The 17858-nt window shown below is 43.6% G+C and overlaps 1 protein-coding gene across 4 annotated transcripts in view; it reads right to left on the reverse strand.

Moving 5' to 3' along the window:
- BTC (betacellulin) overlaps positions 1–4571 on the reverse strand; it is a 245214-nt gene extending 240643 nt beyond the window's left edge. The window contains exon 1 of one of the 4 annotated variants that reach the window (XR_011203821.1): positions 4299–4571. Coding sequence is in view for 2 of the 4 variants with exons in the window: in XM_069235472.1 (XP_069091573.1) it covers positions 4299–4356 (58 nt within the window). In the remaining 2 variants the exon portion in view is untranslated. The remainder of the gene's footprint in view (positions 1–4298) is intronic. The other 3 variants (XR_011203824.1, XM_069235472.1, XM_069235482.1) reach the window with 3 other exon arrangements.
- Between the last annotated feature and the right edge of the window lie 13287 nt (positions 4572–17858).

Here is a 17858-nt window from a genome sequence, read left to right on the forward strand (position 1 = left end):
GGACCTCTCCAATCCCTTCTACCATTTTATTGTGGTAGTTATCCCAGAATGGACTGTCTGAATGCTCATGTCAGACCAGTTTCAGCATGAAGAATTGTACTCTGTTACTATGAAGGGGAATATTTCTTGGACCTGGGCAAAATATTGTCCTTATTCAGAAAAGCACGAACGTGTAGGAAGAAGGCTTCATGCACCATTCTGTCTAATGTGGGACTAAAACAAGACTACATTCAAGAAGAGGAAGCTTTATAGCATTCTTCTTCTAAACTCAGTACAATCTCCTTTTCAAGTTGTTTTCAGGCCACCACTTGGGGTTCCGCAGTAAATGCAGGCACTCTCAGCCTGTCAAATCAAATAGATTAGAAAAGCATTGTGGGGTGTGGATGGGGTATTGTTGGGGGTGTGGGATTCACCCAGGAACTCTAACTTTTTCTAGTATTATAGTTACACCATTCCACAGTGGCTGCAATGTGGTGGTAATTTTGGAAGGGTATTACTGCAGTAAATAATTGAAAAAATAGAATTCTGAAGGAGGCTACATGATTGGCTCTGTCAACTTTTACACTCCAACTGCACATGCATTCGCAAAGGCAATATTGACAACAATGTTTACTGTATCCATCTTAATCACAAACCTGGACACAAAGTATAGAAGGAGGGGCAAGGGGAGAGTGGTGGCCACATAAAGATCATGTGACTGAGCCATGGGGAAATGAACACAAGGCGGGAAGGAAAACACTGAAATTCTGAAGGGCTGGAGGAAAAAAAGAAAGGGCCATCTACTCTCACTGAGTGCAAAACATGAAAAATAAAAAGAGTTAGCTTACATCAGCAGTGGAATGATACAACTCATCTACTCAAAACAAGATGAAAGTAAAATGCTCCTCTGGTAGCACAAGCACAAGAATAGACTGGTAAACCATCCAATGAAAAGCAGGGAGATGAGACAGACACAAAAGAAATTGGATCATGCGCAAGGGGCAGACGAAAAGCCCACACTAAGTGCCTTATTACAATTACAACTGTGCAGGGATTACAGTTATGAGCAAAGTGATATTTATTGCACCCGTTAATTACTGGGTGCAACAACGTTTACACCCTCCATTAAATTTTGTAGGGTCAAACCTGTTGGAATTTAGCAGCGAAAAGGGTTAGGTACTTATAGCATAATTATCTCAGCCAACAGATTCCAAACATCTTGATGTCAGGTTTCATCAGGAGCAAAAATTATTGCGACTAACAAGGACCACTACTAATCAGTCCATTAGAGTATGTGAGGTATACAGGAGGGGAACAGTGGTCACACTAATGGATGGTGAAGGAGAAATAGTGGGAAGGAGCCACAGTAGATAGAGGTAAGGCAGAAAGCAAGCCATGGGACTAATAAGAGTGCGGTTAGGAAGAGGAGGAGCCATTCATTACTTCAAAACGTGAAATGCCACAGAAAAACAGCCCAGGAAAAACAGTTTCAGGGCATCAGTTGAGGAAGGAAATCATTTATCCAATCAAAACAAAGTGAAAGAAAAGGGAGGAATCCAATAAGACGACAGAGCAAAGGTAAGCTTGAGTCTTTAAGTGGACGATTACTTCAACAACACAGAAAAGGCATACTTTTCCCCCAAAACACTAAAACTGCCACTTTCTATCTAACTGAGTCAAGTCTACTTGGATAGACAAAGAAAAGCTGCCCCACACCGCAAGACTTATCAACTACCACTGTTCTTTGTGAAAGGGGAGGAGACAAACTTCAACCAGGAGAATTGCTTAACAGCACCCAATTATCCGAGAAAATGATTAGTTTTAAGAGTGCTCAACTATGTTTTATATAAAATGACATTCTGCAGTTGTCGGGATTGCGGGAGGGGATAAAACCTTGCACTCACACAGCACTCATACGTGGGAGCAATTCTCTCACAGTAGGTCAGATGGGTGGTTGACAGGCAGGCAACATAATCCAACAGCCTTCCCACACATGCCCTTCCAACAACCTGGGCTATGCTCTTCTCGGAGTGTAGGTCTTTCTCTTAGTGGCCTGAGTTCAGCATCTCACATTGGCGGTCTTCTCAAAACAGGAGCAACAATGACACCGCAGTGGTCCCAGGCGTGCACCCAATCTGGAAAGGAGAGTAGTGGGTCACAGAGGTGATAGTCCTAGATCTTGCACTATTTTCTTGTTTGCGCTTTTGCACTGCTCCTCCTAGACACAATCAATCACTGTACTTCTCGCTGAAGTCTGATTCTCCTTAATAACCAGGCCTGAACAATCATGCAATGCATCTTTTGAATTTCTAGGTTCCCCCTCTTGCTCTGGATAGACATGTAAGACTGGTGCCCCTCCTTAAGCAATTCTTAAATGGAACAGGTGGAATGGTATCTGGCCTCAGATTAAGACCGTATCCTTAACAAGTGTAGACCTGAGGCAGGAAAGGGAGAGTGGTTAGTTTCTCTCATAGAAAAACTGGGACTGCTTCAAAAGTGCTGATGGGCAGCAATGGTCATCTAAATAGTCAAATGGTTTTGGCGTAGGAGACTGTGTATATGCAGGCTTTCAGGTCGGTCATAGACCCTGAGAAGCTACACTCAAAAGGTGTACATCTTGTGAAGCTCTTTCAACTGAGATTACTCATGATCCCATTCAGGCTTTCAATTGGTTTAAAAAACTACCGACCTTTTAGTATTTTGTATTCTGTGATAAAATGTTATTATATTACTATTTTAGAGACATGAAAAGAAAAAAAAACAGCCTTTATGTAAATAAAATTCAACACATCATACTTCAAATAGTCAGACGTCTAAATTAAATCAACTAATATTAGTATTTGGTACCCCTTAAAGACGGAGAAAACCACTGAATTTACAGCTCTTGTAACAGCTCTGTTAAACAGCAGACGCATATACTTTACTAACGGATAGTACAAATTCGTGGAAAAACATTAGGTTTTCGGCAGGTGCCTGAGCTTTAATAGAAAGTTGACATTTTACTTTTGGCCATCTCATGCTGCCCTACTTCATCAAATTGGAGAATAGGAACGTAAAATAGCAACCTTCTCAAAAAGCTAAATTTGATTTTGCAGCCAAATTAGACGCGATATAGTGCAGTCTATTTAGAGAGTTAAGTTTCAAAGTGTATTTACTGTGTTTTTTCAGTTCCTTCTTCAGCAAATTTTAATAAGTACTAGGAAGGGGAGTAAAGTACCTCAGCATCGGAGGTGTAGGCTTCTTCTGAAATATCAGTCCCCCAGTTAAAAGTTGGAATGCGCACTTTCATAGAGGTTGCTGGGTAATAACAAACCCAAGAGCGCCACCCAAAATAGCTCAAGAATTAAACAAAGGCGTTGTGCAAGTGCACTCACCGAGCACCTGTTCTGCAACCTCAGTGTTTATTATGTGCATTCCAGAGTCATTAAGCAACGCTGGGGAGTTTACTCGTGGTACTGTAAAACATACTGTCACAATCAAAGCTTGTTAAATCTGAGAATTTCTTTAATTTATTTTACCATAAATGTGCCCATGCGTTTCATCCCAACTAAGGAAGCACCAATAAACCATTTAGCAAACTTAAGAACGAAGTCTTCTCAGTCTCCAAGGATGGCAATAACCGGTCTTTACGGAGGAAGTTCCTTCTGAATTCCATATACGTTATTTGTTTTAGGACGGGTGAGCAAGACCCAGTGTCCCCATCCCAAACCTAAGCGGACAGAAGAGACCCCAAAGAGAGCAGTCGATAGAATGGCGGGGGGGGGGGGGGGGGAGTAGCGTACGTCACTCATGAATTTAAACGCGAGAGCAGAGCGGTGGGTCGTGCCCATCAATAGTGCAACAGGTGCATAGGTACCAACTCCAGAGGCGCAAGGAGCCAGCTGAACCCCCGTTTTTTTTTTTTTTTTTACGGTATACATAAATAAATATGGTAATGTTGAGGGGTGGTCTCCTTGCTTTTAATAGGGGACCACGGCACCCTGTGCCACCATCAGAGCGAAAGGGGTATATATTATTTACAAGGTGTCAGATAAATGGCATAAAATATTTTCAGATGAAAAACTATAAACCGAAATACTAAAAGTTCCAAAATGGATAATTGACAAAACAACGTATAAATGAGATTCCACGAAAACACGGCGTGGTGTTCCCGTTGCAAACTAGGCAGGGAATTCCTCCCCTGCACGTGAAGTAACAACCAGCGTCACCGGGCCGAGGAAATCAGGGTCAAGGCGCTCCCAGGTCGGTCACAAGGGCCCGCACCTGCCGCCCAAGCAAGCAGCCAGGGCGGGTCGCTAGTCTCCGGAAGCTCGGCTTACCTAGCAGCAGCGCCGCCGCCAGCGGCAGGTGCGAGCTCAGGCAGGACAGCGGCTCCATGCAGCCCGGAAAAGGGGAGTTTACCCGCCTCACGTGGGTGTTCGTAGAGGGCCCGGCCGAGCCCGGGTGCGGTCGCCCGGGGAGTGAGCGCGGGACAGAGCCCGCTGACCTCCCGGACTCAGGCGTGCTGGTAACGTGAGAGAGCTTGGTGCGGTCTCTAAATCTAAACCTCTCTCCTCCTCCTCCTGTCCAGCCCCCTTCGACCACAGCATGGCAGTGGAGCGTGCAGCTGTCTCTTCTCGCTTTCTGTTGCTGTCACAAATTAAAAAAATAGTTGAAGATACATTTGTAACCTTTTCGCCTTCCTCCTCTGATTTATCCATTGGTTTGGCTTTGTTACCACCTAAATACAAACACAAGCAGAATTCCTTTCAAATATTAGGTGTTCTTTTGGCAGGTTTATGTCGATGTAATATTAATGCTCAAAAGGTACCAAAACAAACGTTTATGTAATTCGTATTGTTTATTGTGAAACCGTAGTGAAAACTCAATCACACAAGTAATTTACGTCCAGCAAACTTTTCTTTTCAGCCAACTAACTGCAAGTTCTTTTTTTCTCTCTTGGTTTCAGCGTGAATGAAAGTTCCAAATTATATGAGGTGTTGTACTGCACAATCTCTTTTTTCATCGCAATTAGCTAATTACTGCAGTAATGACACATTATTTTGCTCATATTTTTGGCTTCTCCATATTCTAAGGATAATGAGGTAGAAGTTTCCAACCAAAAATTAACTGATTGGCCAAGTATATGCTTTTTCCTCTCACTAGTCCTTCCATTTATATTAAACTGACAATTGCATGGCAGGCAAATAACACCCATTTATGTTAAGACCGGAGGCTCCTATTATGCTTCTCTAATCTTGCTTTAATTGAATAGCAGCAGTCAAGAATACTACAATTCCCATGAGGCTAGACAACAAATAGACAATGGGAACGCAAAATGTACTGTAATAAGCACAAATGATAAACCAGCATTTGCTATGATCATAATACTTGACTGCGACCAGCCCTCTTTTCTTGCTGCTCGCAGTCAAGATAAGTACTCCCTTCTCATGTTTTATACACAGAATCAATAGTTTGCTTAACTTGTTTTGTCATTGGTATTTTCTATTTTATAATTTGATTACCATTCTGTTTTGACATGCTCTCCACGCGCACTCTTTGTGCTCTGTCAACGCCTTTAATGGTCGCTTCTTGTTACCTCTGGTAACTCTGCCAGACCGTTAAGGCAGCCATTCCTGTTTGCTCCAGAGATGCTTTCTCTCTCACATCTTGTCAGCGTTTGCTCGTTTTTTTCCTGTTGTTGACTCCGGCCCTCCCACCCTGTTGCATCACAGGGGAAGGGGCCTAAATCTCTTCCCTCAAGCCTTTTCCCTCTGCCTCAGGCAAGAGAGTTCATGCCTCCTCGGGGGTGTACTTCTATTTTTTTCTTCCTCCTGGGGTTTGTCAACTGACTCCTAACCCTTTTCTCCCCAAAGTCCATACTTTTAGTGATTTTATTATGGAAATAGACAGCTCTCCCCTTATGCAAGTTACGAATGATGAGGGTGATATTTTCAATAAAGATTTAAGTAGTTTTATTCACAACTCTGTGGAACAAGTTATTGAGGCCTCTATGGATAAAATGGCCAAAATCTGGAAACCTCTGTTAAGAGTATGATGACAAAATCTTTACTGGCCCATTCAACGGGAATAGGTAGGTAGGCACGTAACTTTATTGTATGATTACTTAAAATAGTTGCACAGAATACAAAAAAACACATACAAACACATATATAATACATTTTTTAACTCGCAATTACATATATATTGCACACTATGGGGCACCGAGAACAAAGTAATCCATGGTGAAGGGACACAAAATATGGTGTAAACAATAATGTTTACAACGATATTAACTGCCACCTGTAAGATACAGGCATCTTTATGGAGCTCATTAACACAAGATACTTAAACAAAGCAACTTATGTTTTATCATCAAATTCTAAAATCACAAAAGTGAAAGTGCAAATGCCTACACAAATATTCCTATCCATCATTCACCTCCTGTAATGAATCAAAAGAAATACACAGATTGTTTCCTATACTGAGAGTCTGGGATCACGACAAATAAAGTGCAAGTGCATAATAAGTTCTTATCGTCCAGCCTCCCAAGTAGGTCAAATACTGCAGAATATATCCTATCTGCCAGGTCATTGGCCCTAGATGCGGTGAAGCTATGCCAAGATCGGAAAATTATCATATTACACATTCACATGTATATCTAAAATCCATTAAAATTACATAACACAGTATAAAGTGAACCACGGTAGAAATTAATTAATATTGCATATATTATCTTAAACAAGTTAAAACAGAATGTGAAGGAAAGGGAGGTAGAATTTAAAAGTCGAAGCCATAAGACGTGACTGTAGAACCAGAAACTTTAGAGCAAAAATGGGTGAAATAAAATTTAGTATGAAGGTAACAGCAAGATAAGACAAAATGTGATGAAGAAAGTGGTAAAGCTTGAAGGTTAAAGTCCTGTGACATGTCTGCAGCGCCAAAGCCTTAAACACAGAGACCAAAGATATCATAAGTAAAATAAGATTATCATGCAGGTAGGAGCCATTTCAACAGTAAAGTTTCTTTTTGAACCAAACCGCCCCTGTTTGTTCCCACCCTTTGCTGGCCATGTGCAAGCTGTAAAACCCTTCCCATTTTGGTGAAGAATTTCCCAAGGCAGGCGGTTTCCATAGTGACCACTGCAGTAAATATGTTATTTAAAGCTTCTTTGCATGTTCTCAGGCCATATTTCAAAAATAAGGGTTTTAATAATTGACGTCTCTCTGAGGCCAAGCATGGACGGCAACATACGAGATGTATTATTGATTCAGTATGGTATTTACACAGAGTACATTTTTACAAATAGCCATGCGAGGACTTCAAATTGGGTCTATAGTCCCAGGCAGGGAGAGTTAAAAGACGCATTGGAAAGATGCTGTGGAACGCGTGAGCACCCAATGCTGCTTTCATATACGGTTGGCCATTAGTGGTTGCGTAAGACTCAGCTAGCCCCTCAGCTCTCTTGATATTCCGGATTGTGGCAATGTCTCTTTCCATTGATGCTTGCATAGCCAGCTCTTTTAAGGTCTTTTTTAGCAGAGCGATCGTTATAATAGGATCTGTTACATAGGAGGGAGCCAACTTAAAGGATTCCTCGGCACACCTGAGATTGGTTGCCCAACTACTGGATTCATCTTTAAAGATTACTTTCAAGGACCCCCTCAAACTGTTTGGCCCTACAAACACAATGGAAGAGCTTAATTATGTCCATATTACATTTTATATCCATTCTTACTATGTCAAATTCCGGGCGTATTCCTACATGCCTGGTTGGTCTGGCAATCTAAAATATCCTTTTATAGGCTCTCACCTGACAGTTCTCCAACTGTGTTATAAGCCGGCCAGGATATGCAAGGTGTCCATAGGAGATTGCAGGTAGTAGTTTTGTCTTAATAACTCTCTTGATTGCCTCTGATGTCGATGATTCGAGCCGGTGATAGAGCTTTGTTAAAGCATATGTAGTTCTCTCTGCTTTAGCTGTTAAGGCCGCTATCTGATATGAGATTTTCCCCATGTTTGATATCCAGACTCAGAGATAATGATACTTGTCTTCCATCTCTTTTTTTAACGGGCCAAGTTCCAATCTCTATGGTGTTTTTTTGGCTTGGTGGTCAAAGGCCAGACCCTTGGTTTTGGTTGCATTTGCCCTTAATGCGTTTTTTCATTATAGCTATGTAGTGTATCCAGGCCCTTTTTCAACCCTATCCGGGTCTGGGCAAGCAAGACCAGGTCATCAGAATACTGGATTATGGGGAGCACAGTCCGACCCAGTTTAGGGGGAAATGTATTTCCTCTGAGGAACTCCGCGCCCAGGTCAGCCGTATATAGATTAAGAAGAGTGGGGGTGATGACACAGCCTTGCTTTAAGCCTTTGTTAGTACATATATTCTTGGTTACATGTGTGTCTGTGATCTTGATTCGTTCCCAAGTGTCTGAGTATAGTGTGATTACAGATGCTAGCAATTTCCTTGGAATTCCCCAGGCGGCCAGTTTCGTCCAGAGAAGATGGCGCACAACACCATTAAAATCCGCACTATAATCAATAAAACAAGAAAAAAGCAGCTGAGCTGATGATTTCAGTGCTTTCTGACCAAGGTACGAAAGAGCAAGAACATTGTCTAAGGTGGAAGAGCAAGGTCTGAAGCCATTCTGGTATATGGGTATGATGTTATTTTCGGTAATCCAATTTTCAAGATCTTGAAGCAATACCCTTGCAAAGACCTTACCATTCACGTCTAATAGGGCTATTAGCCTGTAATTTTCTGGTACAGTGATGTCTCCTTTTGTATAGATTGGGTGCAATATTGACCCTTTCCATGCCTGCGGGACCGCAGAGTAGTGTAAACACTCATTAAATAGAGTGGTCAAAGGCTGAACCCAAAAGTCTTGTTCATCGCTGAAATTGCTCCCCCAAAGGACATTCGGTCCAGGTGCCCCATCGCGCCTAATGCTGCCGAGCACCACTTTCACTGATTTGGCAGTGACAATTAACGCCGGGTTATCTAGGCCGTCTAACTCATGTTGCAACCCAGTGGTGCCGTGGGCATCAACGTACTCTGGATCCACATAAAGATTTACCACTTGGCTTTCCCAATCACAGGCAGAAATCACACTGACCTTTTTACAAATGCATGTAGCAAAGAGTTGACATAGGTGGTCATTATGAACATGGCGGGAAACACCGCTGACCGCCGTGGGGATGGTGAACAGAAAACCACCAGTGGCGGTGATCAGCACACCGCCATATAATGATGCCAAAAACAGAAACCTCCAAAAATCCTGCAACCTCCAGCCACCGCCAGGGCCTATGATGGCCAAAAGGCTGTACATCCCACCCTGCCGCCGCCAAGCAGACAAATCCTCCACCCATCAAATAATGATGCACAAATCACCTTGGCGGATAGTGGATGTCGAACGACCATTGGCGGTATGGACCGCCACGGACAGCAATGGGACCCAACAGCAAGAAATGCACACATTGGCAAGTTTGAAACCCACACACCTGACATACATCCACAACACTATAAAACACTCACAAATACACCCCAACAATCCTTTGCAACGCCAATTGCACGAATCAGACGGACAACACTACACACACACTGTACACAACATATCAAAAATCACACACACATATAAACAAAAGCACCCTCACCAATACACCCAGAACACCACACCCATAACACACACCATGGCACCCCCTAAGCAACCACACTTCCCAGATAGGGAGCTAAGGACCATGGTGGACGAAATACTCAAGGTCAAGCCACAACTATTCGGGATACATGTGCAGCACACACCCATAGGCATGAAGATGGAGTTATGGCAGACGATTGTAAACAAGGTCAGTGCAGTGTGAAACCGTCCACACATAGGGGCGACATCTGGAAGAGATGGAACGACCGGCGCGGGAAGGTGAGCTCTATGGCATCCAGGCACAACATTGCAGTACAGACGACTGGTGGAGGACTCCCACCTACACCGACTGGGAGGAGAAGGTACTGGCTATTCTGCGCCCGGAGGGGCTCACTGGACTCACCGGAGGACTGGACTCAGGCAACTCATCTAAAATTACTTCATATCCACCACACCTGTAATACATGTACCACCCCACCCTCCAACTACCACCAGGACCACATCTCCAACCAGGCCACAACATTCACATCCAGTCACCCTACATGCCCATAAACCCACTAACAGGCCGACATCCCTCCTCTTGTGCACAGTCACCTACCCCTGCAAGGATTCACAATGGCACTACTACACCCACAATGCACCTCCACATCCCATGCAAAAATGAAAGGATAATCCCACAAAAGGTCCCTGCATGGCCCGACAGGGGAATAAGCAGCATAAAATAGGGCAGGGCTGTGCATCCTTATCTGATTTTGTACATGTAACATACACGTCTACTCCCCCCCCACAGGCACCACCACCCATGCCACCAGGACGGAAAGGCCAAGGAGTGCCAGCACCCCACACAAAGACAGAGGCCCCACTCAGGAGACTGGCGAGGGATGTATGGACAGTGAGGAATACCCTGGACCATCACACAGTCCTGGCCTGTCACCCTCCAGCAGTCACACCCAGGATATCACTGTTACCCCTACCACCCAGACACCAGTTCTGGCCAAATGACCCCACGCCAGTGTCTCCAGGCCACAGACTGATGGACCACATGTACAGAGGCCAGAGTCTCCACAAACCAACAGGCAGGACGATGATGGCCCCAGTGCAAGTGGGACAGCCAGACCTGTGCAGGGGACACAGGCACAGGGGGTTAGGCCCAGTGGGAGGGCATCAGTGGTCAAGGAGGGAGGCCAAAGGATGGATGCTGCAGCACAGGAGGTGATATCTGAGGTCCTGGGAGCATACCACCATACCCAAGACAGGATGGACCAGATCCTGGCCACCCTGGAGCAGAATCAAAGGCTGCAGATAGCACAACACCAAAAGGCAATGGATCAATGGAAGCAGCTATATGCCACCATAGCCACCATTGCAGGGGTGCTGCAGTACCAATACCCTAGCCAGCCTGAGACCCCCACACACCTAGAAGCCCCTACCTCTAGCCAGGACATATACCTGCCATCCACATCTGCAGCAGCAACTGGACTGGTGGCACTGGCAGAGGACACACAGGAGACCAGCACCTCTGGCCCTGCAGCCTAGCACCAGTCACTCAAACGTGCCCTCAGACCCAGATATGGCACTGGAACTCCTGCCAAGACCAAGGCCCCCGCTAAGACGTGACTCAGCCCTGAGCTGTCTCTCTTGTGTGCCACTGTGCTACCATCTTGACCCGCCAGTACCAACATATCAACTTGCAAGGGACATATTGACCCATTTCCACTGCTGCCAATCACTGAGCCCATGTACTTGGTATGGATATGCACCATGAGCCCACTCCCTATTACAGTACAGCGCACCTATGAAATTGTGATACGTAATAAAACACATCTACACCAATTCGTATGTCCCTTGTCATTATGAGTTGGCAATTGTTAGTGTGAATCCATTAGCCAGTCAACTCCATAATCATACCTTTATTGCAGGAATGGTACCCCACGCACAACAGAATCTGGAGTAAGTCAAAATGTACACCAAGTTTGTTTCCATGGCATATGCCACCTCAGTCTTCAGGTAAAAGTGTCAATGACTACAGACAGCACATCCCCAAGCAAATGAGTCAGGCAAACATTATGCAGTGCAGACAACAGCATCAGTGAACAGTACCTCATAGTCACTGGAAGTATAGGCGGATCAGCTGGTTCCTGGAGCTGACATCTACCCTCTCTTCATCCTCACCATCACTCTCATCCCCTCTCAGAGATTGCAGGTCTGGATGTACAGCGCGCTCCTCCTCTAGAAGGGGGATAGCTCTCAAGTTTCAAGTTTATTATGTTATGGAACTCCGATGGAGATCCACATAAGATATAAACATGAATACACAATGAGAAGAAATATAAGAAATAACAATTGAATTAAACTTTGATAGACAGTTTGAAATACATTATTACAAAGTTAAAAAACACTTAAAATAGTTGAAAACTCTAGCACAGAACATTTCATTAGGCAGAATAAATAAGGCTTGAAATAAATATGATGCAGATCTGAGTGAGAGAGATAGACAGATGGGGCGCAACCACTTGCGACGATAAGGCAATGAGGCTGAACAAATTAAGACGACATGCGTCAAATCCTGAACGCCATTATAGCATAGATCACAAATGGCGGAGGGGCCAAACCATTTTGCTTGTAATGTGTTATGGGGAAGCTGCCCCTGTCGCAGCAGGAGCCAGAATCTTCTCACCCCATGAGGCAAGTTCCAGATAAGGTCGGGCTGCGTGACCCCTGGCCTTAAAGAGTCAGCTATTATATGGAAACTCTGTCCATGTGTACAGGCCTGACTGTCGTGGCTGAAACTCACTGCCCAAATTACTTTCCTCAGAGCGAATTTAAGCTGTGCTGGTGAGAGGGTAAAAATTGCAGATGGACTAGTTGTAAGAGATCCATGTCATACAAGAAATTCTTACTGATGGTATATTTTACTTTGTGATCAGCTAATATTTCTTTTTTTAGCAGTGACCGCAAGGAGTCGTCACAGCTCATCATCAGATTAAACATCCAACGGATTATTGCGGCCAGGCCTTGAATAAAAGCACTACGCAGGCCCAACTCAAGTCTTAGTAACGGTGCAGAGAAGGCAGAGTTTACGGTTAAAATATTTCTTAAAACACGTCCTTCGAGTTTGTCGAGAAAGATTCACTTAGAAACTGCAATATGCTTAATACCATACAGTAACAATGGAGGTATCTTCACCCGATATACCTCTAGGAGATGCTAAAATGCCTTCTGCCCGTTGCTCTATAGAGGGTATTCAAACCATTGGCTTGAGATTGGGCCTTTCTTTGATTATGCTCGATATGCTCTCTTTCTTTGAGATTCCCACAGACAATTTTACCCAGAAATGTGTAAGAGGTTACTCCTTCAAGCTGTTGAGCTCCCAAGGTCCAATTAAAATTGCTGTACTTTAATTTTTTGTTCCCATGAAAGCACAAGATTTTACTTTTTGAGCAATTTATCTTTAAAAAGTGCGCTTCAGAATATTGCTTGATGGTTTTTAGCCTATTATTAAGCCCTGTTGGGGTACGATCTAAAATGATTATGTCATCTGCATAAAGTAGACAGCATAACGATCTGCCTCCTAATTTGGGAGCAAAACCCTCACATGAAGTTAAATGTGCTGGTGAGTCTGAAAGATACAGAGAAAATAACAGTGGAGCTAACCTACATCCTTGTTTTAGGCCGTTTTTAGTGAGTATAACATGAGATAGACCTAGTTCACCCCCTAGCAAAACTCTGCACCAGGTGGAGGAGTAAAGAGCAACCACAAGGTCAAAGAGGGGGCTGGGCATGCCTAATCTTAAAAGCTTTTTCCATAACAGAACATGGTGAACCTTATCAAAAGCTGTGGAGAAATCTATGAAGGCTGCATAGATCTGCTCCCCTTTCAAAGAGACATATTTTTCATTAATTACTTGCAAAATGGAAATGTTGTCAAATGTGCCAGAATTTTTCCTTAAACCTGACTGCTCTAAGGGAATAATTTTGCACCTTTCTGCCCAATTATTAATCTGTGGCAGCAGGAATTCCGCAATCTGGCGGTAATTCATAGGACAGTTTTGATCCCCTTTTTGTATACAAGGGGACTATAACGCTACCCTTCCAAGAATGGGGGATATCCCTGACTTCATAGCAATGCTGGAACACTGGGAATAAAATCTGGCACCAGGACGATATGTCATGTTTTATTAACAATATTGGGATTTCATCAGGTCCCATTGCTGCGGAACTACGCATTCCTTTTATTGTAGCCTCAATTTCTTTTAGGGTTGGATATGAGTATTGGGAATCAGATCTAGTTAGAGGGATATCCATAGTAGTACCATTAGAGGCATAAAGAACAGATAGAAATGTCGACCAGCTTGACTCACAAATAGCTATTGGGAGGGGCTTGGCTTTAGAACCACACCCTTCAGCAATGAGGGACCAAAACCGCCTAGTGTGGCCGGAAGAGGCTGCTGCTCTTATTGTGACCCAGGATCTATCTATGGCATCTTTTTTTAGGTGCACTCTTAATATCCTTCTCCTTCTTTTTAGAATATCTAACTGGGATTGCCTCATGGATGTATGATTCCTATACTGCTTACGGATTAGAGCGTTTATTGCTCTGTTTACTAATAAAAGGGGGGAGGGTTTTGCTATATATTTATTCAGAGGCTTTTGACTAGAAACTGAAGCAACTAGTTGCATGAAACAAATGAAACTCTCCATTTCGTTTCCTACCCAGCTACCGAGATCAATCAGGGTACGTTCCAGAATACGTTTAATCCCCTTAAAACTACTCACGCACCAATATGTTCTGCCATTTTTAACGCTTAGCTGGGGGTGCTGCCTTTCCAGACTACATGTATCAGAATGTTGTGCCTTCAAATCAAGAGATACTACCAGAACATTGTGATCACTAAGGGTGGTCTGTACTTCAAATAAATTCTTTAATATAGAGAAAGACTGGTAGCTTGTTACCACGTAGTCCAGGATTGCGGCACCCCCATGCAATTTATGGGTCGGATGGGCTGGAGAGTCAGATGGAAGTCTACCATTAGCAATAATGCAATCACTCTCTCTCAAATATTCTAAAAAGAGCCGCCCACACTTATCAGAATTTATTTTGTGGGGAAAAATACAAGGCGGTAATCTAAATGCTTCTTCCTTTTCCTCATCCTAGAAGGATGCACGCCCGGGTTAGAAAGCTTAAAATGTAGGTCTCCTACCAATATGATTTGTGCTTCTGGATCTCTGTAATAAAGTTCCTTAATGTAAAGAAATACCTTCTGTAGAAGATTATTAAAAGGGACACCGGGCGGAACATAAGAATTAATTAAAGTGAGAGAGACTACCTTGTTTCCAACTCCAATGCGGTGTAATGTTACTGCTAAAAACAAATTACTGGAATCTCTAAAGCATTCATGCTGCCAATGTAGTCTATTCGATAGCAGACATGCGACTCCTCCCCCCTTTGCGTCACCTCTCGTTGAGGGGGAGGCCTTACAACAAACAAAATAGTATTTTTTAAGCTGAAGCTCCCCAATAAACCATGTTTCTTGGAGACAAATTATATCGGAATTGAGAGAATTTAGAAAATCTATTTTTTCCCCTTTAGACTTAAAACCTGCCACATTCCAGGATACAAGGGTAGGCTCATTGCTACATTAGTGGGGCTATTGGTCTAGAGATTGTAGTAGAACTACTCAGAACTGCTGGTAACCAATTCCAAGAGTGGGGGTTGATACTTAAATCAGTAGGTGGACAAACGGGAGGCTCCTCAAATAATACTTACCGGCCGTAGGCCCCCAGGTGAATTTTTAGGTCCTGGTAAGTGTGAGAGTTTATGTCCTGTTTAACCAAAGGGATGCCTGAGGGGAGAGGTTTCCACACACCATTGAAAAATTGGAGATCCCCCTTTGTTAACCTTAAAGCCATCTCACTTAAAACGGGAACTACATCAATACCTTTATGTTGTAAAGACTCCAAATTGCTTAATATTTTGTTAATTGTCAAATTGGAGAAAAACGATACATGTGAAGACAGACCAGAATCTGCGACCTTCAAGAAAACCAAATGTATGTCCTTACTTTCAATAATTCTTAGGAGTTCAATACTGGAGAAACATTTTAACAATTGAGATCTGTTTAAGAAGAGATCATTGTCAAATAAGAGCATGAAATCTAATGTTAAGGTGTTCACAGGGTAGCAACCCTGTCCTATTGAAACAGGTTGCAGCCAGGTCTGGGCCGGTGTAGGAACGGTGGTGGCTTCAAAAGATTGAGCAAGGGGATTCAAAGATAACCTAGTTGATTGAAAGGTAGTTGGCTCACAGGTTAAAATGTGGTTGGCCGTTACGGAAATGTCGATAGGAGGGTGGAGGACGCACATTGATGGAGAGGCAGAAGGTGCGAGGCAAGAATGTAAAGCTGGGGACTCCTGGATTAAGGAATCTTGCAGGCCAGATTGTACCTTGTGAAAACGTATCTTTCACTGACCTTTTTTGAGATGTCTCCGGGTTGATTTTCTAGACCCTTTTTTTGTATTGGAGGCTGCTCTAGGATATCAGAGGTACTAGTTAAGATGTTAGCCTTTGAACGTGCTTTAAAGATTGGAAACATAGCCGTCTTGGGATTTTGGCAGACCGATTCTGTGTCTGTCTCTGTTGTAAAGTCTCTTAGTACAAATCTGATGGAGTTAACCGGGCTTTCAATTGGCATGACCCACGTCTGTCATGCCAATGGAAAGCAGAGCTCCAGCCTGGGAACAAAAGTCAATACCAGCGGGTGTTTCACTGTTTATAATTGTGTGATTCTGTGCTAGGAGATCATTGCAGTGCTGCGTGTGGAAACCAGGAATTATTCCATTGCCAGTTGTAAGTTCTTTTAAAATGGTCGTTACAGAGTCAAGAATACAATCGGACCCGCCAACCAATTTTTCTAAAAGGTTCAAAATGGAGGATAGAAGACTCTTTAGGCTTGAGAGTGAAGAGGAGACCAAAGTGTTTGGATCAAGATTATTGTTTAAAGGATTAATGTTTAGGCTCAGATCAGGTGTTACTGAAAGGTGAGAACAAAAAGAGGAGTGGTTGGAGGGTGTACTACTAAAAAGCCCTAATCCCTTGGGTAGAGAGGGAGGGGAAGGCGGGGGAGTAGCAGCTTCCTGATGAGATCCATATCTTTGGATAAGTTCTAAGTCTAGATCAGGGAGGGTGAAGTCCCCGGGAAGATTCTCCTGGTTGGTACATGAAAAAAGAGCATCAGAGCCAGAATTCTGAGATGAAGGTTCCTTTGCCGGGGGTAAGCTGCTCTCGTCGTGATTTGGTAAAGGAGTAATAACTGAAGCAGGTGAAAAGACTTTGCAACAAGTAACAGGCTCACGAATGGAGGAAGATGTATGAGACAAAGCGGGGCTCTTATTTAGATCAGCAAAGACATGTGCAGGGGCTGATTCCTTGTAACATGGACAGGTGGAAAGGGGTTCCTCTGGTAAAGAAAAACCCTTTTGATCTAAAGAGTCTGGCTTAGAAGGAATAAGGGGAGCTTTCTCTTTATCCCATAGGGAGAAATTTTTATTTCGGCATTTTAGGCCATAGGTATTTAAAACTTTATTGCGCAGTGGATTAGATTTTGTTTTTGAACATGATCTCCCCAAAACCAGACGACCGGATCTCAATTTTTTTGCCGTCATTTTGTCCTCCGCACGTTCAATCCCAGTCCTTTCAGTGTTGAGCCGCCAACACTCATGGCCTCTATGGCTCTTTAAACTGAGGATCTGAAAGTCTCCAATTTGCTACGCTGTATCGTCGATCTATCGCCCACAACCTTTGTGCAAGCCTATAAGATTTCTTTAAACGTAGTAAGGAGAGGCAGTGGTAGTAAAATTACAGCAAATTTGTTGTGCTCGTGATCACCAGCTGCAATATGATCTGGTGTAGCTCCCAGACACCAAAGACGCCGCACCAAACCACCAATCTGCGGAGGAGCGGCCAGGAAGTCTCCAAGTTCTTTTACATTCAAGATGGCATTTTGGAATGGAACGGCTTTAATGCTAAAACCTGTAGTAGGCACGATGTTGTCTGCACTTTCTGAGCGCAGTTGCGAGAGGAGGCTTGACTTGCCAGCACCAGTAAGGCCTATACAAACCACATCATACTCTGGTCGCGGAGGCGGTAGTCCCTTGTAGCAAAGCGCTCTAACGGAGTTCCAAGCTATGGTGGAAGCAATTCTTTCAGTGCAATGTCAGCAAGCTTCAGCCATGCAGCCACAGATAATCCATGTAGTGAGAGC

The sequence above is a fragment of the Pleurodeles waltl genome, chromosome 1_2, assembly GCF_031143425.1.
Source record: "Pleurodeles waltl isolate 20211129_DDA chromosome 1_2, aPleWal1.hap1.20221129, whole genome shotgun sequence".
Lineage (NCBI taxonomy): Eukaryota > Metazoa > Chordata > Amphibia > Caudata > Salamandridae > Pleurodeles > Pleurodeles waltl.